The 24,747-nt window shown below is 46.9% G+C and overlaps 1 protein-coding gene and 1 pseudogene across 2 annotated transcripts; one reads left to right on the top strand and one right to left on the bottom strand.

Moving 5' to 3' along the window:
- Positions 1–134: 134 nt before the first annotated feature.
- Positions 135–3,228, bottom strand: LOC133722142 (tetratricopeptide repeat domain-containing protein PYG7, chloroplastic). Of its 2 annotated transcripts, none has more exons than XM_062148967.1 (5): positions 2,995–3,228; positions 2,814–2,868; positions 1,728–2,020; positions 1,398–1,544; positions 135–648 (listed from the first exon to the last, which is right to left on the bottom strand). In XM_062148967.1, the coding sequence occupies exons 1-5, from the start codon at positions 3,157–3,159 to the stop codon at positions 367–369; spliced, it is 942 nt and encodes a 313-aa protein (XP_062004951.1). In that variant the 5' UTR covers positions 3,160–3,228; the 3' UTR covers positions 135–366. The 2 variants fall into 2 exon arrangements, with proteins under 2 accessions (XP_062004951.1, XP_062004952.1); XM_062148968.1 differs by having other exon boundaries at positions 2,814–2,872; positions 2,995–3,134.
- A 17,964-nt stretch (positions 3,229–21,192) lies between these two features.
- LOC133723254 (uncharacterized) lies at positions 21,193–24,123 on the top strand (annotated as a pseudogene).
- The last annotated feature ends 624 nt before the right edge of the window (positions 24,124–24,747 follow it).

Here is a 24,747-nt window from a genome sequence, read left to right as displayed (position 1 = left end):
GTTGAGTAGATATATCAAATTATGCAAAAACTAGCTTGACCACAGCTGGCCTACAAGGTTGGACCAGAAGTTCAAAACCCAGAGGGCTGTTGGGGGGGCAAGGTGATGATACTTACATACTGATATCCGGATGATTATACAACAAAGAGCATTTACTTACGAATCATGTTTTACAGATCAAATTACTCAGATGCTAGAAAATGCAAAATGGGACTATTCAGTCCGTAATCTGGGACCATACAAAACCAATGATACCTCAACTATCAGTAGCTATTTCAGATCATCAAGCCAATTTAAATAAGGTGTGGCTGACTTAGATCCTCACCAACCGTAGATCAGATAACACTTGATACATACCAGGTCAAATTATCTCTCCTTTGTTTTAACGGGGACATCTCTGTACAATTTCACTTGTTCCTTCAAAGCATCTCGCCGTGGTTGCGCCACTTTGTTGTTAGGATCAAAAAGAAGCACTTCTTCAAATGCATTCAGGGCAGACTTAAAGTCTTTCTTCTGTTCATAGGCATCACCAAGGTTGTTCCAAGCAGTAACATAGCCTGGCTGAAGCTTCACCGCAGTTTCAAACATGGTAATTCCCTTAGCAAGCTTCCCATCACGGACATAACTGACCCCAAGGGCATTGTAAACCTATTCATACATATGAAAGGTGAACAATAATATCAGCACAAACCATGCTTCACAACATGATGCAAGTAACATAAAAGAAATACATCTTGTTCAAATGATGTTCTTTATTTTTCCCCCCTCTTTCCCTCTATGGTTTGCCTTAATGAACTTAAAGAACAGGGTGGAAAGAGATTAAAGGTCAAAACTTAAACCATTGCTACATAGACTACCAAATCATGAGAACGTTAATTTATATGAAGATGTCAAGAACTTTGGATACACCAACACATACAACAGCATGGAGTTAGTGCTCTTTTGAAAGCATTTACATATACAAAACGCACTAAGCATGAGTTACATTGACAATTTAGTGGCGATGGAAACCATTAGCAGATGCAATGGAACGAGTACCAAGTATGCATCTGCAATCGCAGGTTTTATGAGCTTCAGAGTTGGAAACACCAAAACAAATATAAAAAAAAAAAAAAATTATAATACTACAACCAAGTAGGGGTATACACAAATGACTATATGAACAAATTTCTCCAATTGATATTTCTTTTTTCCTTCAGTAGCCAACTGCTATGTCATAAAATGTTCAATCAATAGATTGAATAGAACGGCATACAAAAACTGTCAAATAGGCACAATTAGGTCAATAAAACAATTGTACGCCAAAAATGATGATCTTTGTTTGCTGGATCCAGTAGAGTGTGTTTACTTGAAGATAAAGTGAGAACCATGTATTTAACATTGAAAATTTATCACACCTGAGCAAGATCTTGGTCATCCCCATCCCATTTCTCAATTGCCTGAACCAAGTACTTAGTAGCAGCTGGATAAATTTTTCTCCTCAGCATCACTGCTCCAAGTTCAAAAAGCTCCGTTGCACTAGCATCGCCACTTCGTACCTGCTCCTGATATTCGGAAACAAAACAAAATACAAAAAAGGCATAGTGTGAGTAACTGGTTATCAACTACCTATGTCCAATATCCCTTACAGCAACAAAAGATTAGAGAATTAAATCTTTTTACTCAATGTCAATATTGTAGAAAAGTATGCTTTTGAACAGAGCATGATAAAAAACACAGTTTCTTACTTGCAATTCTTTGGCAGAAAGATCAAGTTCTCTACGTACAAGTACTTGACGAATCACAAAGAAGGTTCCAATCCCAAGAAAACCCAACAATAGTAGCAAGTATGAAAGCTGAATTCCCAATTCAAATAACTCTCCAGTCTCATAAACCACATTTGTTTTTATAATTTCACGTGATTGTGCCATTGGTGTAGAGATCAGCCATAAGCTCTGTCCAATTAAGAATGTAGATATCCATGTATAAGGCTTCTTCACATCTTGAATACCTCTGGTAACCAAAGTTTTCCTAAAAAGCTCTGCAACAAAATGTTATAATCACAGAGATGATTCCCAATAGCTTGATAAAAAGTATGTACTGGGAAAGAGCAAAAGAGATGTGAAGAAAAAATAGTGTCCCAAAAGACTACAGACTTATTATAACACTGTTCATGACATGAAAAGTCGGCCTATGGAAATAAAAATAAAAGCAAAAACTTCACAATAATATCAAAATTCATATATTTCATATCGGTCTTAGCCTCTTAGGTGGAGGAGTGGAGGACTAATATGAAATGATTCTGCATTGATCAACTTGGACAACACTGTTATTTATTTTTAAATTGTTCAGATATAAGTAGCTAGTAAAAGAACAGTTTCTTTCGCTAAAATCCCACCAAGTCGTCGTTGACAATTTATGCAAACCTCAGGGAGCAGTCTGGCATTTAAGGCTGTTTCTTTTTTGCGTGTAACTTCTAGATAAAACTTTTGCCTTGCGATTTACAAATAAACATGAAACAGGCAAAAGGAAAAACAAAAACTAACAACTAAATATAAAAATTGTATGCAGAACTCGAAATTTTGATTTCTACATATAAAATGATCCATATTCCAGACACAGGTAAACACAACATCTGTTAGTGAATATCGGTATAATTGAACTGACATAAAAACTGGAACTAATTTAGCATGACTGCCTTCAGTCGTGATTAAAAGTCAAGTAATGCATGTGTTATTTTGCTCCTTCAGGGCATAAAATGATGTCAAATTACAAGAAATTTAGTGTGATACATAAAGGTAACAATGAAAATCAGTTATGGAGAAAATGATTACTGTGCAAATCTGTTGAGGTATGGATTTCCAATGCTCGTCCTTCTCCTTGGGATATCTGCCTTCACCCATGATTGAACAACATGTTAGTAAAAGCAATTGCTAATATATGAAGTAAACAATCAAGGACCTGGACATATGCCTGAAGGACCGCAAACAAGGGTTCAGAAAGTATGAATAGTACCTGGACGTGTTTGGTGGTTTCAATTTGACGGTGGGAAGCCAACGGCAAAAGCTTGAGGGAGCGGAGAGACGGCAGAGAGGTTTGAGGGGTCAAGTGTCGAGACCAAACGTACGAAGGTTTTGGTGTTGGTGCCCGCAAAGGTGGACTTCTGAGGACAGTGGCCATCGAACAAGTACAGACTTCAGAGCGGGAGAGACAATGAGAAAGCTACCTAGACTCGGCCTGTGTAAAAGGATAACGAAAAGGGTTCCACTTGATCTCGACCGTTTGATCCAATCCGGTTACAGCAATAGACTTTCAAAATCAGCTCTTAAGTTTTTATTTATTTTTTATATTATTTATTTATCAGATATGTAAAACGTGTTAATTATGGGCACCATTACACAATATACCTAACAACTTTCTAAATGTATCCAACAAATATCTCAATGCACCCGGTACTAAAAAATTGCCCTGTATATTTCCAATTGTATCATTGTTTAATTATACCCATCAACAATACACACCCAGCCCACAAACGTTTTCTCATCATCAATATCAGGCAAAAGAGGATTGATCTGTTATCACCCTTTTCTTCCATCTTATTTTTACGACTGTTGGTGACGAAAAATTCCCTAGAGGATACTGACTCACCAATGAATGCGGACTGGAACGGGAGCTGATAAGGAAAGATCAAGAAGCTTCATTTGTACGTTAACTGATATTTCACTGTTGGCTCGAAGAGGAGGGGTACCTTCAGAAAACCCTCTGATGCCTAAGTCAGTAACTGTCTAAACGATATGTGATAGAAAGAGTTTAAATGAGATGCCATACCTGGTCATCAAGCCTCTTTTATATAGGCAACGACTTACTTAGAGAACAAGCCGTCATTATCTCCGCCTTTATGGCTGCATTTACTTACACACTTATGATGATAATTATTGCTGCACTAATTGGGTAACCGCCACTGCCCTTAAAGCCTCAATAAACGTCGTGCTTATTGCTGCAATGATCGTCATATTTATAGCCACAATGAAGACCGCATTTATAACCGCATTCATACCTGGTTATTTGTCACACTTGCATGTCAAAAATGGTTGACTACTCCCACAATACCCCCAAATTATCTCTTTGGACATCTCTTTCTCCCTTTAACCTCGATGGAGTTTTTTTCCTCGAACCTCAACAAGGTCGTCACTTGGAGGTGAGTTTGTCATCTCGATGGGTTTGAGCATTAGTCGCGGACACCTACTTGAGCAGGAGTGTTGGTCCGCTTGAGCGTGAGTGCTGACCTCCTTGAGCACGAGTGTTGGCCTCCTATGGCATGGACAATGATCCCCTAGAACATCGGCGTCGATCCTCCACGACGTGGACGACGATCCCCTAGAATGCAAATTAACGATGATCCCCTAGGACATCTACATTGATCCCCTAGGACTTGGACGACGACCCCCTAGGAGGTTGGTGTCGATCTTCTTGGACATAGCCAATGACGACGTCGGCATCGATCCCCTTAAACATAGCCAACGAGGACGTCGGTGATGATCCCCTAAGGCGGCAATCCCCTAGGACGTCGGCGTCGATCCCCTTTAACATAGCCGACGAGGACGTCAGGGTCGATACCCCTGGACGTAGCCGACGAGAACTTCGACAGCAATCCCCTAGGACGTCGGGGCGATCCCCTTGGATGTAGCCGACAAGGACGTAGATGACTATCCCCCAAGACGTCGATGCTCTCCCCTAGGGTGTGGACGCTTGCCCCCTCACTAATCCCAATGACTGTGACGCTGGTCTCTATGACTGCGACACTTTTCTCAATGACTGTGACGCTTTTCTTAATGACCGTGATGCCGTTCTCCATGACCATGATGATGTTCTCCATGACTGTGACGTTGGTCTCGATAACCGCAATGCTTTTCTCAGTGACCGAGACAGTTATCTTGGTAACCGTGAGGTTGGTCTCCATGCCCGTGACACTTCTTTCGATGACGGTGACGCTAGCCTCGATGACTACTCGTCGCCTTGAACGTGATCACTCCCCTTAATGTGGTAAAATCTTGATAGAGTACAAAGGCTACTGTCCTACTCGAGAAACCAATCCCGAAACATTAAGGTAATTGTCCTACTCGAGGAACCAGTTCCAAAGCATTAAGGCAACTGTCCTACTCGAGGAACCACCGAACCAGCTCCTATGAATCAACGCAACTGTCCTACTCAAGGAACCAGTTCCGAAGTGTTAAGGCAACTGTCTTGCTTGAGGAACCAACTCCTACGAATCAAACATAACTATCCTACTCGAGAAACTAGTTCTTAACCATTAAGGCAACTGTCCTACTTGAGAAACCAGCTCTTACGAATCAAACATAACTGTCCTACTCTACAAATCAAAAGTAACTGCCCTACTTGAGGAACCAGTTTCGAAGCGTTAAGGCAACTGTCCTACTCGAGGAACCAGAACCTGCGAATCAAATCAACTATCCTACTCGAGGAACCAACTCCTAAAAATCAAAGCAACTGTCCTACTCGAGGAACCAGTTTCTACAAATTGAATGCAACTATCCTACTCGAGGAACCAGTCATACAGATTAATGGCGACTGTCCTACTCGAGGAACTAGTCATGCAAATTAAAGGAGACTATCCTACTCGAGGAACCAGTCCCAGTAATATTATTCTTGGGCAAAATACATAATTTCAATAGTCTCTTGAATGAGATATCAACATGCGCAAAAATACTAAACTCTTTTAATTTTTTTTACCTAAGTTTTACTAGTCGTGCCATTTTTTATCAAAATGAAGTCACCAGATTATCGTACCTTCTCCATTACTCTAGATGAATTTCGGCATGTGGACTTTTCCATGGCCACCCTGGTTGTCTCGATTTATTTCGTTTTATACTGAAGAAGTTTATCAGCCTTCACTGCTGTAAGGATTGCTGGTCGCACTCTCTCGCACTTATATATTTTGTGCCTCCTTGCCTAATGGAGTGAGCAATATTTATTTCTCTCATCCTCGTTACTGGACTCCGGTTTTTTTTTTTTTTTTGGGAGGGGGGGGAGGGGGGCTTCTCAAATATTCCTTCGTGGCTATGTCTTTTGTATTTGGTTATGGGGTGGACTGTAATCCATTCTTCAGGGAACAATCTCGAGGTATACCTCTGCTAAGACAACAATTACTCTGAATGTCCTTCTTAATGTTACTTCAGTCGACCTCTCTCGAGGAGACGACAACAAGTAACTCAGACCTCTTGTGCCTCATTTGCCCTCTCTATCCTGATCTCCCTCTCGACTCTTGTAATTATGTCATCCATGTATCTTAGGGTCGGGGGTTCACGCAAAAAACTCTCGTATAAGGGTGTGCTTGGGAGGAGTCCTTTTCTGAATGCAATCGCGGCAAATTGAGGCTCACAGTTGACGTGTCACATTTTAGCCTTGAACCGTTCAAAAAACTGTCCTATTTTCTCTTCCATATTTTGCTTGGTGCTGAACAAAATCACCGTATCCTTCCTTTGCTTACAACTACAGAAGTATTGCGAAATGAAAACTCGGCTTAGCGTGTCAAAATTTGGGATTGATTGGGGCTTGAGATTTTGGAACCATGTTGACACCTACCCCGTGAGGCTTGACGGGAAGAGCTTGCACATCAGCTTCTCATCAGTTGTTTCGATGGACATCTGCTATTTCTACCCCTTGATGTGATCCATGGGGTCGGTAGTCCCATCATACTTTTGGAACACGGGGGTGGTGAACCTGCGAGGTTTCGTGGCATTGAAGATGTCATCTGTGAAGGGAGACTTACCAACGTCCCTTGTGATTTCAGTCGTGAGCTCTCGAGGACCGGCCTGCTTGCATTCATTGATATGTTTTTTTCCATTCAATGTGCCTCATTGCATGTTCTCTTTGATTGGCCTACTCTGGTTCCGCCGTTTAGTCCTCTATTCAATGTGCCTCTCACCCCCTTGATGAAGGGTCCTCCGGAACCTCCGCTGGTGATGCCGCTGGCCCCCACTTTTGTTACTCTATTGGTTTGGAGAAGGTCACCACTGGTCTATTCGTCTGACGAGTCGCTGTCGAATGTAGAATTGTTTTGAGTTTTCGCCGTTTGCAACCCTCTCAGTCTTGTTTTTCCTTCCAGAGTTGCTCGAGTTCTTGCCTTAGTCTTTGCGTCTCATCAACTAGAGGCAAGTTCATGTTGCCAACTGGGTTTGGTGCAGGTCTATTTGGGGTTTGGATTTCGTCACTTCCAGTCCTCAGTGACAGAAATAAGATTCGTTGAGGTTCAGCTTTCGCCATCACTTTTTAGAGACAAGTGTTTTCCACAAACAATGTCATTTGTTGGTGACGAAAAATTTCGTAGAGGATATTGACTGACCAATGAATGTGGGCTGGAGCCAGAGCTAACCAAGAAGGATCGAGAAACTTCCTTTGGACGTTAACTGATGTTTCACCGTCGGCTCGAAGAGATGGGGGGTACCTGCAGAAATCCTCTGATGCCTAAGTCAGTAACTGTCTAAACGATGTGTGATAGAAAGAGTCTGAATGAGATGTCATAACTGGGCATCAAGCCTCCTTTATATAGGCAACGACTTACTTGGAGAACAAGCTATCATTATCTTCGCTTGTATGGCTACATTTACTTACACACTTATGATGATAATTACACCCTTAAAACCGCAATAAACACCGTACTTATTGCTGCAATGATCATCGTATTTATAGCCGCAATGAAGACCGCATTTATAGCCGCATTCATAGCTGGTTATTTGTCACAATTGCATGTCGAAAATGGTTGACTACTCCCACAATGACTGTGATTTTTCCCACTTAATGAGCGTGATTAAGAGATGATTATGTAAGAGCAATTGACCAGAGTAATTCATCATGTAAAGAAGGTTTCATTTTGAGACAGAGGAGCAAACACGTACACCAGATTCAATTGCACCCTTGATCAAAAGGCATTGCAATCTACATACGAATGAAATAGAGGGATTTCAGGGGGGAACAACAACATGACAAATAGCTTTTTCAACAAATACAAGATCAACTTCAAAAGGAGATTCTAACAATTACTTATCCAACTCTAAACTGGTTCTTGGCGAAACTGGCGGCTAATCCTCTATGAACTTGTTCTTCCACTGCTTTTTGTCTCCGGTTCATCTTCGTCCATCCATTGCACACACATTACTGTCTTCGTGAATCATGATCCCTCTAGTTTCTCCAACCCATCAATTTCTAGCATTGTTCGCATCCGTTGATTTCTTTTTTGGTGTGAATATGAGTGATTTTGAAAAATCTCTGGGTGGTTTTGGTTCTAGAGTATTTGACTTCCCTAAAAGATTATGGAAATCCATATAGGATTTCCTTTTAGCTTCCTCATCCATGTCAATTGACGATATGTATAATGTGTATAACTTGATGGATTCCCTCTGTAATTTGGAACTGCACACACATGATCTCCACCTTAGAGGCTTTTCACAAACATATCTTTGGAGAAGAGCTGTTCATCGCAGTCATCGTTACACTCGGAGTCAAACCTAACTGTTCATCATTTTTCCTCTTCAAGATTGATTTCATGTTAATAACATCTTCAGATGTGATGAATTCATTAAGAGATTAGGGTTTGTATCGTGAACGTTTGCTGGGTTTGTATAATGTTGCTAAGTATATATAAGGGTAAAGCAAAAATTATTGAATAATTTTTTAAATATCAGGTGCACTAAGATATTTGCTGGGTTCAAATAGAACCACCCTATTTCTTAGATATGTAGTGGTCCTTAGTTTGAATTTAGCCCTTTGTTGCACCACCTTTTTGCAGATGTAAGTGCATCTCCTAATAGTTTTATCCTACCAAAAATAAAGTATTCTCTCTGTTTCCAGATCTTACCGAGACTATGTACTGTTGGGGTCTGTAATCACGAGTCTGGGATGCTTTCTTTGTTCTGCTCTTGCTATATATCCAAAACAACAAAAGTCAGGAGAGAGACCAGGTTTCCCGGCCTAAAACTCTGATGCTTAAGTCAGTAATGGTTGACAATATCGAGAAGAGAATTAGATTAGAGAATTTATCTGTTGTAGAATGTTTTGGCCTTATATAGGCAGCAAAGGGACGTTTAGCTTTGTCCATTTCTGATGTGGGAAGAACTTGTTTCCCTTGAGTGCAATGACGCTGGAACCGGGCCATCCAAGTCAATGTCGTTGTGGTGGTCCCGTTGGGTTCCAATGGTGGTTATTTGAAGGTGATAAGTCTTGTTTTGTTGGTATTATGTGCTTATTATGCAAGTAGAATCAACACTCTCCAATATGCCTATTTAGTCTATCAACAAAAAACAGTGCTGCCACCGTAGGCCAAATTTCATAAGCCAAAAATCAAACATCATCATATCCAATGGCTATAATTTGAAAATGTACCTACATGTACGTTGCAAAGCATAATTAGCTATAATCAGACACACTCATCGTACCGCCAGAGGTACCAACCATCGTCAAAGGAGTAACCCACAGATAGGCAGCCAGGCGGGCCACGGCCTGAGCACAAGCGTTCCCCAGGATCACCGCTGACGCGCCGCCACGCACTCTGCCAAGACGGCATCAGAAGCTACTGAAACTGGGAACTGAAGCACTTCAGTCCCACATCGAAAACAAGGAGAAGATCAGACCTCTCCTCACCTATAAAAGGTCCTCTCTTCTCCCTTCATTAAATTACGCATTAACTCTCATTTATTACTGTGCTGTCTATATATCAACTGACTTAGGCATCGGAGAAGTGAAGACCGCCCAACGCGGTCTCCCTCTGACGCCCTGTCTTTCACTTGGCAGCTAGCAGGAATTACCAGGTATACAGAGTAACGGTCCGCCCGCCGGACCCGCGTTAAATGGAGGTTTGGCTACCGCCAGACTTTGAGCATTAACATTGGCGCCGTCTGTGGGAACCCTTGAACAAGAGGTCATCCCATCACAACTACCATGACTAGCGGTAGCGGGGAAAACGCTGATGAGCAGGCAGACCAATCCGCCATCCCCCAACCATCCAATCCAGCGGTAGGTGTTAACCGCGCACTATTCAACACCCCAACCAACCCCGGCGGTGAGACGGATCCAGGCAGCAGCCGCCCACCAAGCCAGGAGCTCGCCGCCATGTACGAGTTGGCACTGGCAGACCTTCACAAGGCAAACAGAGAACGTGAAGAGGAGCGCAGAGAGAAGACCGAGGCCCAAAAGCAGGTGGCTGCGCTGATGTCACGTTTTGATGACCTGAAAAGGACGTTAGAAAGAACCGCCAACCCGGTACAGAGCGAGCATTCGCATAGTACAAGGCGTAGTCATCCCAACGCTGGTACATTGGGACCGGAACCGGTTGTACAGATGCAGGTCCCGCTGGACCCCCCTGAACTACTAGGGATGGGACCACCGCCCATTCCCCAACTCATGTTGGAGCAGGAAGCAGAGTCGGTACCACGCACCAACCGCTCGGAAATTAGGGCAAGAACTGAGGGTGGTCCGCCTGCGCCAAGGCATAGGCAGACCCAGCGGAGTACATATGCCGGACCCGCCGGCGACGCAACAGCCCAGATTCTGGAGAGGATGCAGCAGTTGGAACAAAGGCTGGTCCGGGCGGAGTCGGGCGCCGCGCCGTCAACTCAAAGTCCACTTTTCACGTCCAGACCGGGACCCTTCACCGCTGAAATCCTACAAGCTATCAGGCCTGCGTACGCAAAAACTCCAAAGATGTCGCACTACAGCGGTGCAACCGACCCCTTCGTCCACATGGACACCTTCAAGAAGGTCACCAACAATAAGGGATTTGACGACCCCACTCTGTGCCACTTGTTCAGCGAAACATTGGACGGAGAGGCAATGAATTGGTTCTTCGAATGTCCGCCAGGATCCATCGACTCATTCAACGCACTGTCACATACCTTCCTCTCCCGGTTCATCTTACTGTCCGCCGGACATCATAACACGAGTCAGCTGTTCAGCGTCAAACAGGGAGAGAATGAGTCACTCAAGGCATTCGTCACAAGGTGGCGAGCGGCGGCATCTCAGTGCCGCGATCTGGACAAATCGATGGCATCGGCGGCCTTCAAGCAAGGACTCCTCAAGGGACCATTCCTCTATCACCTCAACTACAATCATCCAAATGCGGCATATGACCATATCATGAGTGAGGCGGTCATTCACGCCCAGGCAGAATTCATTACATATGGAGAAGTCCCACCGCCACCGGCAACGCCAGCAAAGGCAACACAGCCCACCTCCAGTCAGCATGAGACCGTTAACAAAGCACCCGCCGCATCACCAACTGACAAGAAGAGGGAATGGCCACAGGGCCACTACCAGAACAAGCGGCAGAAGGATCAATACCACAAGGGCAACCGCCCAACCCAGGAAGATAACCGCAACAAGCAAACGGAGTCTTCTCAGCGGTATGCAGTGTTCACGGTCCTCACAACCTCGTACGAGGAAATATACAATCAGTGCAAGGATCAAATCCCGCCACCTCCTCCAGCAAAATACCCAAAGACGGGCAAACCCAAAAACACCGGCAGATGGTGCAAATACCACGAGGACAGCGGCCACAATACCAACAGCTGCAACGCACTCAAGACGGCAATTGAGACCTTGTACCATGAAGGCAAGATGGAACAGTTCAAGGTGCGCCAACCACCACCAGTGATCGCCAACGTAGAGACGTTGGGCCGCATTAACACAATCGACGGCGGTGCTCCAATCACGGGCTTGTCTCACAGAGCCAGAAAGCGTTACGCACGCGTTAATCACCCAAAGGAAGTCTGCAATATCCGTTACGAGAGATCCGCCAAGGTCCCAAAGGTTGGTTGGGAACCTATCACATTCTCTGAGGAGGAAGAGCGCGGGGTGCACCTACCACATGATGACCCCTTCTTGGTCGACGCCATTCTTAGTAGGTTCTCAGTGGGGAGAATATTGGTAGATAGCGGGTCCGCTGTCAACGTCATCTTCAGCGGTTGCTACAGCCATCTCAAGCGGAATAACAAGTTGCTCCAGGATCATGAGCCACTGCTCAGCTTCTCTGGTGACGTCACACAGCCACTCGGTTCTGACTACATGCGGTTAACTATGGGCACTAGTCCGTGTATGGCGGAGGTACATACAGAATTTATAATCGTTGATTGTCTCAGCTCATATAATGCCATCCTCGGACGACCGGCGCTCAACAAGCTTAAGTGCATTATCGCCGGGTACATGCTTCTCCTAAAGTTCCCCACGCCTAACGGCACAGGCAGTGTGAGGGGAAGCCAGCAGTTGGCACGCAAGTTTTATTCAACGACTATGGCACGGTCAACACGCCGCCATGATGTCCTAACGGTGGGAAACCAGGCACCGCCACCAAATATCTTCGAGGACCCTAGGGATGAGGAGGAGAAGTATGTGAGGAAGGAGCCGGTCAACCCAGACACATCCTTGAAAGTTGTATGCATCTCGGACGAGCACCCTGAGAGGACAGTCCGCATAGGCGCCCAACTAGATCCAGAAGTAGAGGCAGAACTCATTCAATTCCTACGTCATAACGCCTCCGTCTTTGCATGGTCCTACGCGGACATGCCGGGTATCTCCCCTGAGATTATCACTCATAAACTGACCATCAAACCCTCTTTTTATCCCATCAAGCTGAAGCGGAGGGCCTTCGATGAAGAAAAATACCGGGCAATCGGAGAAGAGGTCGCCAAACTCCAGGGCATTGGATTCATCCGCCAAGTCGTCTATCCCCAGTGGATCTCAAATTTGGTGATGGTCAAAAAGCCCAGCGGCAAGTGGCGGATGTGTGTTGACTTCAAAAACCTCAACAAGGCGTGCCCAAAGGATAGTTTCCCGCTACCCCGTATCGATCAGCTGGTCGATTCCACCGCCGGACATGAGCTCCTCAACATGATGGACGCTTTCTCCGGATACAATCAGATCAAAATGCACCCCAGCGACCAGGAATGCACAACCTTCACCACCGACAAAGGCCTCTACTGCTACAATGTCATGCCTTTCGGTCTGAAGAACGCCGGTTCCACTTACCAGCGGTTGATGAACGCCATGTTCGCGGAGCATCTGGGAAAAATCATCGAGGTCTACGTGGACGACATGCTAGTTAAGAGCATAAAGGCCGGCGGACATGTGGCAAACCTCAGGATCATAGTAACCATTCTCCTGGCCTACGGCATGCGCCTCAACCCGGAAAAATGTTTCTTTGCAGTCACCGCTAGCAAATTCCTGGGATACATTGTCAGCGAGCGGGGCATCGAGGCTAACCCAGACAAGGTCCAGGCCATCCTTGACCTGGCGGACCCAGAGTACAAGAAGCACATCCAGTGCCTCCAGGGCAAGTTAACCGCCCTTTCTCGATTCATCTCTCGACTCACTGACAAGTGTGCCCCATTCTTCAAACTCCTCAAAACAACGCACAAGAAGGTCATCGACTGGAATCCGGAATGTCACGCGGCGTTCCAGGGCCTGAAGGAATATCTGGCGGCAGTCCCTCTCCTCTCCGTCCCTGTCCAAGGAGAAACCCTATTCATATATCTAGCGGTATCTGCATCAGCGGTAAGTTGCGCAATTGTTAGAAGGGAAGGCCAGGATGAGCTCCCGGTGTTCTACGCCGGCAGAGGCATGAACGGAGCAGAAACAAGGTATCCCCCCTTGGAGCAACTGGCCCTTGCACTTATCGTTGCCGCCAGGCGCCTCCGCCAGTACTTCCAGGCCCACACAATCCATGTGTTAACAAATCAACCGCTGAGACAGGTAATGCAGAACCCTGAACACTCGGGGCGCCTCAGCAAGTGGGCCATCGAGCTCAGCGAGTTCGACATAGAATACAAACCAAGAACCGCCATAAAGGGCCAGGCAGTGGCGGACTTCATCGCTGAACTCACCGAACGTCAGCCTGAACCCGGTGTAGAGATGGTACCTGGAGCGGAAGTGGTAACCGTCGGGGAGGCGGGTCCCCTCCAGTCAGATTGGAACCTACATGTGGACGGATCCGCCAGCACCAGGGCCAGCGGCGCCGGAGTCATCCTAACAGGACCCGGGGGACTGAACGCGGAGTACGCGTTGAAATTCAACTTCAAAGCTTCAAACAATGTGGCGGAGTACGAGGCACTGATCGCCGGTCTACTTCTCGCCATTGACTCGGGGGCTGACAGCGTCAACATATTCAGCGACTCTCAATTAGTCGTTAACCAGGTCAACGACAGCTTCCAGGCAAAGGACCAGCAGCTGGCGGCATACTTGGGATATGTCAAAACGTTGCTCAAAAAGTTCAACTTTCACACCATCACACAAATCCCCAGGGAAAAGAACGCCAACGCTGATTCCCTGGCAAGACTGGCAACCGCCCAACCACATCAAAGTCCAGCGGACACAAAGGTGGAATGCCTGGACAAGCCAAGCATCACGAAAACCCTAGCGGAGATCTTCAACATTGAAATCAACCCCAGCTGGATGGACGAAATCACTGCATACAAGCGCAACGGCACACTACCAGAGGATAAGGCCAAGGCACGCCAAATTCAGCGGAGAGCAACCCGCTACAATATCCAGAATGGCAAGCTTTACCGGCAGGGGTTCACTCACCCCAACCTCCGCTGTTTAACCCCGGAGGAAGGAAAGCTCGTGCTGGCAGGAATCCACGGCGGGGAGTGCGGAAACCACTCGGGCGCCAGATCCCTGGCCAATCGTACAATGCGACAGGGCTACTTTTGGCCTACACTTGGTGAGGACGCCCGGCAGGTGTCAAGATCTTGCCACAAATGCCAGCAGTTCGCCGATCTCCCACATGCGCCTGCTGAACCACTTTCAGTCATCATCAGTCCATGGGTCCACTCTACATGGGGCCTCGACTTAATGGGAAAATTCCCAACCGCCAAGGGACAGTTCAAGTACATCATTGTCGCTATCGACTACAACAGCAAGTGGATAGAGGCCGAGCCACTGACGGCCATCACTACCGCCAAAGTCATTCACTTCCTCTGGAAAAACATTTACTGCCGCTATGGTGTCCCACACACAATCATTACAGACAACGGCACACAGTTCAACAATGAGGAGCTCATTTCATTCACCGCCAATCTGGGCACCAAGATGAGCTTTGCCTCTGTCGCCCACCCCCAAACCAACGGCCAGGTCGAGGCGGCAAATAAGATAATCAAGAAGCTGCTAAAAAAGAAGCTCGACACTGCCAAGGGCTTGTGGGCGGAAAAGCTTCCAGAAGTACTCTGGGCCATCAGGACGACTCCATCCTCCGCCACTGGTGAAACCCCCTTTTGTATGACGTTCGGAACTGAGGCCGTTCTGCCCGTCGAGGTAGCTCAACCCACCGCTCGGGTCGAGTGCTACCACCCAGAGACCAACGGCGATGGCATCAACCTGGACTTGGACCTCCTAGAGGAAAAACGACACAAGGCCCATTTGCAAAACCTGCAAAACAAACAACGAGTTTCGCGTTTCTACAACGCCAGAGTCAAGGCCCGGAACCTCCAACTGGGGGACTGGGTAATGAAGGAAGTCATTCCAGCACCAACAAAACTCCGCCCAACTTGGGAAGGTCCGTATAAAATAGTAGAAGTCGTTAGCCCAGGCACCTTCTACTTAATGGACAAGGATGGCGTCACTACGACCCATCCTTGGAATACCGAACACCTTCGGTATTACTACAAATAGTCGTGTCACTACCCAGGAGCATCTTGACTTAGCTAAATTTTTGTTCAATATTTAGCTAAGGGAAGCTACCCAACGGGTACATCCCCACTTTTGTTAACACTGACCAGTCAGTTATCAATGAAATGAGGAATTATTCAAACCATTGTTACCAAGTCTAGCACTGAGGGCAGCTGGCAACGCCAGCAATCGTCAGCGGACCTCGTCCGCTACGTTGTGCACTTGGACCAATCTTAATTCCTTTAATTTTTCATTGATTGCAAAAGAAAATCCTAAGTCAAACTCTAGCGGTATAGACATATCATCACACAACGTCAAAAATTCCATATTTCATATATTCAGGGCTGGGACTCCCCACCCAAAAAATTGTTCCTTACATTCAAAAAAAAAAAAAAACACAAGTACATATACTTTCAGCCTCAGCGGCTACACAGTCAAAACAGGGCACGTCCGGCATGTCAGGGGTTGGCCTCGGCGTCGCCTACTTCGGCCTGCGACGGCTGTTCACGGCTTGCTTGGTCGGTCCCTCGAGCGGTGGGACTTGGCGTCTCAATGGTCCCATCCGCCGGAGTCTGATACCCACTGCCTGAGCTGCCACCTCCTGCGGGGGGACTGGGTACTGGCGGGGGTCTCTTCGTCGGCGCTGCATTTTTTGCCTGCGGCGCCTTGGGCAGGGACGCCTTGGCCCAATCAATTGCACCCTTCGCTCGCAACAGCTCGACATTCGCCAGGGCGCCGACCTTCGCCGCTTCATTCAGCGCGTTTTTATATTCCGCCGACTGCTTGAAATTCTCCACAGCGGCGGCGGCGGCTCGGCTTCCGTCATCCCTCAGCCGGGTCAACTCTCCCTCCAATCTCTTCACTTCCCCTTGCCTGGCGGCAGACTCCCGCTGCAGGATGTCAATTTTCTTCTCCTTGGCGGTCACACGCTCTTGCAGCAAGGCCTTGTCTTGCTCCAGCTGGGAGACTTGATCATTTCGTTCTATGTCCCGCTGGATGGCGACGTCTAGCTTGCCCCGAGCGTCCGCCGCGTCACAGTCTGCCTTCATCAGGCATCGCTCCACATCCACCAGCCTGTCCTTGGCCTCCGCCAGCTCCCTCTCCAGCCTCTTCACCTCCTCCCGGAGCTGTCCCTCAATTCGCGGTTGCTTGGAGGCCGCCAAGAACATTTCGTTCAGCCCAACCTTCAGATGCCCGAAGGCTGAGCTGAAGGGCGACTGCTCGATCGCCGTTGGCCGCGTCATCCCTGCCAGACCGCCGAACGACAACCGCTCGCACAAGTGGTAGAGAAACTCCCGCTCGCTGTCGGTCATGAACTCGGTGAAGGCAGCGAACGAGTCCAGATCGCTCACGGGCATCTCTCTCTCGGCCGTCACAGGAGCCTTCGACGGGTCCTGTCGGCTCCTCTTCTGCCTGTGGACCTCGAGGGTCTCGTCATCATCCTCCTCCCCGTCCGAATCACACTGGCGCCGCCTCCGCAGGATCGACCGGGTATCTCCAGTGGGCGCAGCCCTGGTCCCCTTCGGCGGTTGTCTCCCCACCGCAGCGGCGGCAGCCCCCACTGGAGCCACGACCTTTTCTTTCTGTGGCCCGCGTCGAGTGGCAACCACTCTTTCCTTCTGCGGCCCGGCAGAGGATCCCTTTTTCCCCCCGCCCGCTTGTCCATCCACCTGCACGCTGGGCAGACCGTCGGCCCCTAGGTGCGAGTGGTGCGGCATGGGCAGCGTCACCGGACCCTCGGATGCGCTCACCTCCAGCGTCTCGGGGTTCACAACTGTCATCTGGGCCGCCTCGCCTGAAGCATACATTGTCTCCAGGAAGTTTTCTATCTCCGCACGGTCCATGGCTTTGTCAAAGGCGTCACGGCTCGCTTTGTTGCCTGGCGGAGTCTCTGAGAACATGCAAGCGCCCGTTAGCTTTAACCAAGTTATCAAGAGATACAAGGTGGCGGAAATCTCTTACCAATAGCGCGCGTCAGCTGCTGATCGACCAACAGCTCCCAGCCGGTGAGGAGACGGAAGTCCAACAAATTGCGGTTCTTCCAACAACCTTTGATGCGCGCAACCCGGCACTCTTCCTCTCGCGTCAGATTGTAGCGCAGTCCCGCTGTAAAACAACAGAAGGTGTCAGTCAAACGATTGCAACATATATACATTAAACCGCCAACTATGTTCAGCGGAGATCGACGGACAACCTCGGATTGGCTGAAACTCCGACTTAATCCTAAACGTCGGCTCCCCCTGGTTGGACTCCGTTTGATACTCCCATCTCGTCGTCGCCACGCAAAACGTCCCCCGCCAGTAGGACATCGAGTCCCTCAAATTTTCTATCAGCTTGGGCGCTCCCTGCCGGCGGCTCAAATTTACTTGCCCCCTACAACCTTGGCGCTTAACGTACACCAGTTCGTAGAAATGCAAGACCTCCGCCACCGTCGGCCCCTCGCACCCGGATAGCCGCCACAAGGAGTTCATCGCCAGCATCAACCGCCACATGTTGGGACAGATCTGCCCAAACGCGATGCCGAACTCACACACCAGGATCTGAAGGTTGGGCACTAGCGGTAACGTCACCCCCTGGCGGAATATTGCCTCGTGAACGGCGGCGAACCCCGCTGGAAGGATTGAGGCCTTCTCGTCCGCCGTCGGTTGACGCAGTTTCACAACTCCCGGCAGCCGGTATGTCCGTTTCATCTGATTAACCGCGGCGGCCGTCATCCGCCCTCCCGCCTCGTCGACGGGGGTCCCATCCGGGAGCACCCACGCCGATTCCGTTTCCTCCCCCGTCACGTTTCCCCCGTCAGCAGAACCACTGGCGGCACTATTACTTGCTCGCCGCTCCTCACTCTCCCGCGCAGCAGCCTCCTCACCCGTCCTAGAACTCTCCGGACGCGACGTACGGCCCATGACAACTTCCCAGGGTATGGTTTGCAGCGGCTCGATGTCTAACGGCTCTGGCAGTGAGGTTCCTGCACGGGCAGACGGACGCAACGAGTCAATAAACACCCTATCCGCCGCACTGATTGACACGTCAGACCCGGAGTCCTCACTGCTCGAGATCTCTACGACGTTGGCCATCCCAAAACCCTAAAACCCAAATCAGTTAGCCCACAGAAGGATCTAACCTATCCCTATATCAGGTATAGAACAGAAACACCACGAACAGCTACCCAGAAAATACCAAAATATGAACAAACCCCCCTCAACCCAGATTCAACCATCTAGCAAAACCCTAACTGACAACTCTCTGTTAAAACACCGTCCCCTACCCTCAAATTTCATCTTACACCCCCGACGAACATCAAGAAACCCAGTTCAAACACCAATACCAGACACAAACACCAATCCCATAAATCGACAAAAGCACGAAACCAAAGAGAAGGATAACCATAACACTCACCTCAGTCGTGAACTCTCTGGCGTGCTGGTACTCGCTGTGCCCCGACGACGGGAATTTTCGTCTCTCCGACCACAAGAACTCCACCAACGCACGGCACTCTCCGCAAATCTCGGCTGGGCAGAGCTTGAAGACGACAAACAGTTCGAATGGATTTTCTGATCCCCCTTCTCAATACGTTCCCCCCCTTTTATGTCAACGTCAGAGGCTTTTGGGCCGTCCGCTAGAAAACGACATCACACCCCAGCCGTACACGTGTCCCCTGTCCGCACTAACCTTCCGGGTTAACCGAGGCGTCGCCTCGGTTACGAATTCCATCATTACTCGCATTAATGACGAGAAGACGGCCGGACTGAGGAGACGCGTCTCCACACGCTAACCCTCTAGTACGTTGCCACGTGTCAAGGCGTATCACGAAAGCAATCCAGGGTACGCCCTTCTCCAAGCGAGTCTCCGCTGAGCGAAACCCCGCCAGCGGAACTTCTCGCTTGTCTTCTCCAAGTGAGGCTCCGCTGAGCGAAACTCCGCCAGCGGAACTTCTCGCTTGTCTTCTCCAAGTGAGTCTCCGCTGAGTGAAACTCCGCCAGCGGAACTTCTCGCTTGTCTTCTCCAAGTGAGTCTCCGCTGAGCGAAACCCCGCCAGCGGAACTTCTCGTCTTCCCCAAGTGAGTCTCCGCTGAGCGAAACCCCGCCAGCGGAACTTCTCACTTGTCTTCTCCAAGTGAGTCTCCGCTGAGCGAAACCCCGCCAGCGGAACTTCTCACTTGTCCTCTCCTAGTGACCATCTCCGCTGGGCGGAACCCCGCCAGCGGAACTTTTTCACTAGCTGTTATTCACGAAGTCTCCCAACCGCGGAACTTCTCCCTTGTCATCATACAAACGGGGCACCTTCCGCTACACACCTCTAGCGGAAACCTCTTTTATCTGGCAAGTCGCGTACTTTGTTCAGCGCGGTACCGCTCAATAAATTAACGCCAAGCACGTCCACTGGACGCTGTTTACTGCTGTGAACCAGCGGGGGGACTCACGCCAGCGGCGGATCCCGAGGCCACGCCTCATTCTGACAAATGACCGCCACGCGACATTACAGTCAGATTGTCCCTACGGGACACGGGGACTAGTCAACAGTCTACGACGACCCTGATCAGGTACGTTGACCCCCGTCACTCGGGTCCTAAAGATTGGGTTCGCTACCCAACACCCTCTGCTCCGTGCAGCTCCTCCTCACCAAACAAATTTTGCGACCATCCGGAGGTCCATCTTAGCCGGGGAGTGGGGGACTCCCTGGGGGGCCTAGCAGGGGCCCACCCGAAAGGGTATAAAGCGTTTGCTCAGTAATATCCATGGTTGACAACGCACTGACGCTAATTATGCTTTTGCAAAAGTCTAGCGGAAGAAAACGCTTCATACCGCCGATCAACTCCCCAACCAAGATTGCCCTCCTTGACTGGGGACTTGGGGGACTTGTACCTACATGTACGTTGCAAAGCATAATTAGCTATAATCAGACACACTCATCGTACCGCCAGAGGTACCAACCATCGTCAAAGGAGTAACCCACAGATAGGCAGCCAGGCGGGCCACGGCCTGAGCACAAGCGTTCCCCAGGATCACCGCTGACGCGCCGCCACGCACTCTGCCAAGACGGCATCAGAAGCTACTGAAACTGGGAACTGAAGCACTTCAGTCCCACATAGAAAACAAGGAGAAGATCAGACCTCTCCTCACCTATAAAAGGTCCTCTCTTCTCCCTTCATTAAATTACGCATTAACTCTCATTTATTACTGTGCTGTCTATATATCAACTGACTTAGGCATCGGAGAAGTGAAGACCGCCCAACGCGGTCTCCCTCTGACGCCCTGTCTTTCACTTGGCAGCTAGCAGGAATTACCAGGTATACAGAGTAACGGTCCGCCCGCCGGACCCGCGTTAAACGGAGGTTTGGCTACCGCCAGACTTTGAGCATTAACAGAAAATGACAAAAAATGGGTCCAATCAATATGATATGATGATAGCTGTAAATAACGGCTATAAACGGCTTTATTTGATGCAAAAAATTTTGTATAAAAACTTGGACATTATTATTGTTTCCATCACCACATTTTTCACTCAACATTCTTCAATCACTCTCAAATTATTTCACTACAATGGATCCATTTCAAATATCATCATTCTCTCTATCTTCAAATGAAACCGTTGAGTACTATAATTCTGTCTTGGCCACGTTTGATCGGAAGCAAGATTTGTTACTTTGCATGTGTGCTAACAACAATCTCCTCTTAGCAAAATATATCGACGACAAAAGGATGATGCTCAATCATGCTAAAGAGGTGCAATTCCTAGTCACATAGTTGTTTATCATGATCGAGAAGTTGCTACACACAACTTGTTTGCAGATTATTTTGTGGATGATCCCCGATTTGGTGAGCTAAACTTTCTGAGACGTTTTCGAATAAGAAAAAATTTATTTCATCGCATTGCCGACACGGCCAAAAATCATGACAATGTATTTTTGTGCAACAACGCGATAGAATTGGTAGGCTCAGATTGTTATCCCTTGTCAAAATTATAGTTTTTTTCAAATGCTTGCACAATTACTAGGCGCTAATCGGGCGGGGACGTAGGCGAAGTCTTTCCAGTTTTAATTTTTTTAATATTAACATATATTTTTTGTAATAAATAACCCTAAAACACCATTAAATACGTGATATTATTGATGTCGTAATTATCCAATCACCTAGTAGTATATATAAAATAGGTTTCCTTTTCATTAAAGTATAATCAAAGCTCAAAAAGAATTCTCTGAAACCCTAAGAAAGCGTCGCTCGCTTTTTTCTACTCAAGGCTCTTGTGCGAAGCTATCCTCATCTTGCGGTGCCTCACCATTGGTGACGGCCTTTGGCCATGTCGATGTTGAGAAGGTGCTGCCGAACGGGTGAATTGGTGTTTATTTTCGACTCTAGTTCTAGGATGATCGAGATCGAAGGCTAATGAAGTTGGTGTCTAGTCCGGCCGAGCCTACTCCTTGGCGTTGAAACGTGCAACTAATCCAACTCAGGTGACGGCTATTGGCTGGGAGGCGTTGAACTAAGGCAGCAGCAATGGAGTCGTCTATTTGAAGCTTTCTTTCATTTATGTCTTTTGGTGGTTGTTGCCTGGTTTTGGTCACAGCAGCACGACGGTGGTGGTGGTGGATGTCATTGTATCGCAAGTTGAATGCGTTGGGAGAGGAAGACCGGATCTGTCGTCTAGCTTTGTTGGGTCTAGGCTTTTTTGGTTGTCCTTTGGGCCTTAGCCTACAATTTAGTTAGTTTTATTAAATAATTCTCTATTTTTCTAGGGAGCTATGCCTGTTAGTTCTTAATAAGAGCTAATGGGTGTAGTCACTGGATCTATTTGCTATGTCCTAGTTTCATCATAGCTTATAGGCTCGCTTTAGTGAGGATTGGATGTCAAATGAGTGGTCTATTTCTATGTATCATTGTGGTACTGCCAGAACTTCTTGTCTGTCTTAAATGGCAGCAGAATGATATGTAATGGTCATTCTGACTTGAGTATTAACAATCATTTATAGTAATTATTTATAACTATCCCAAAACCTTATCTTATGAAAATAATCCAAACCTAATCACATTTTTGAGCTATAGTGGTCAGCTAGCATTGAATAGCTCATGACCACACATCTCTTCAACTTTTTTTTTCTTAAAGAAGGTTGACATGCTCTTGAACTCTTCATTGATCTTTAACAAAATAAAATGACTCATCAACTCTTCATTAATCTAGATTTCTTCGTCCTTACCTCCAAAAAAAAAAAAGATTTCATCTTCTACCTCCAGTCTGTCTCTTTCTCTCTCCCTAACTCTTCTTCACTTTCATATTGTAGTGACCAACTTCTCTCTCCTTGCTCAATCTTCCTTGCTCTCTCAAACTATAATCTTAATCAAGAGAACTTTAGAAGATGAAGGTAGTCGAGCTGCGGAGGAGAGAGATGGACTTCTGAGCTATCTGGAATTAGCATGGGAAAGATAGAGATGCGTGTCTGAGTTTGGATAAAAAAAATAAAATAAAACAGCGCCTAGACAGCCTAATCGGTCACCCATGAAGCCGCTAAACCTCCGAACGATTTTTTGATCGCCCAGCTCATAATCGGGGCAGTTAGTGTGCACCTAGGTGCCTAAGCGACCACCCATAGCTCCTTTTAGAACATTATGCTTGCATATGGTGTACCAACTGGTTCTCTCGATGAATACTTAAAAATTGGTGAGTCCACAACAATTAGATGCATGAAAAAGTTTTTTCAGGTTATTATAGAGATATTTGGATAGCAATATCTCAGAAAACCAACAACCATTGATGTTGCAAGACTCCTTCATATTGGTGAAGAACGTGGATTTCTAGGAATATAAGGAAGCTTAGGCTGCAAACACTGAAGGAGGAAAAATTGTCCAGCAGCTTGGGCAGGTGCTTAAGCAGGGCGTAGTGGATCACCAACAATTATTCTAGAAGCAGTTGCTGATTATGATCTTTGGATATGGCATGGATATTTTGGATTATCAGGCTCCAACAATGACATCAATGTTTTTGAAGTATCCTACTTATTTGCAGAGCTTTCTATAGGTAAATCACCTCCATGTCATTATTTTAATAAGCCATATGATGTCGGTTATTACTTAGTTGATGGCATATATCCCAAGTGGTCCACACTTGTTCAAACTATTCATGATCCTCAAGGACAAAAAAAATAATTTTTTGCCACAAAGCAATGATCATGTAGGAAAGACGTTGAACGTGCTTTTGGGGTTCTTCAATCACGTTGGGCAATCGTTAAAGGTGCAACACATTTTTGGGATAAACATGTTTTACATGATATAATGACTATGTGTATCATTATGCACAATATAATCATTGAGGATGAGCATGATTTGATAGCTCTGATTAGAGAATTTAATCATGCGTCTGCCCCTACTGTTGAGATGGTCATTGATGAAGTTGCACGATTTATTCAGTTTCTTGCTCGAAATAGTCAAATCAAAGACGAGAAGGCTCATTTTGAACTTCGTGATGCATTGATCAATTAATCATCTATGGGATAGTCATGGTAAAGATGAAACTTGAAGTAGTTGATTAGACGTTTAAATTTACGTTATTTTTCCTTTGATGTTGTATGTTTCGCTTGATGTTGTATTTTCTAATTGTAATGAAATGAATGACTGTATTGCCTTTCTAAACAAATTCTACATGATTCATTTTGCACACATTTCAAAAATGGCAACTTTCATTTTAGGGTTTTTGTCCATTTACCCCATTTCTAGAGATTTTTTTCCCACTTATCCTATTAAGTTTTTTTAATTCCTTCTTACCCAAAACACTCTAAGGAGGTTTTCCCTAATACCCCATTAAGATTTATTTATTTATTTTTTTAATACCATTTTACCCTCACCCCTTTAGTACTTAAGAGAGAGAGAGAGAGAGAGAGAGAAAATGGAAGAGAGAGAAACCATAGGAGACTTCACTGGACCTCGGTCGCCGGAATCCGGTCACCAGCCGCCACCCACCGGACCTTTCTTGAAAACCTCACCGGAAAGGTTTATTGCCCCCAATAGACATCTATCAGCCATGTATTGCCCCCCAATAGGACTTTCAGTCACCAGAATGGAAACTAATCTCTCTAAATTTAGACAGATAAAACTTTGACTAAAGAA

The sequence above is a fragment of the Rosa rugosa genome, chromosome 7 (assembly GCF_958449725.1).
Source record: "Rosa rugosa chromosome 7, drRosRugo1.1, whole genome shotgun sequence".
Taxonomy (NCBI): Eukaryota; Viridiplantae; Streptophyta; class Magnoliopsida; order Rosales; family Rosaceae; genus Rosa; species Rosa rugosa.
This window is presented reverse-complemented; position numbering and strand designations above follow the sequence as displayed.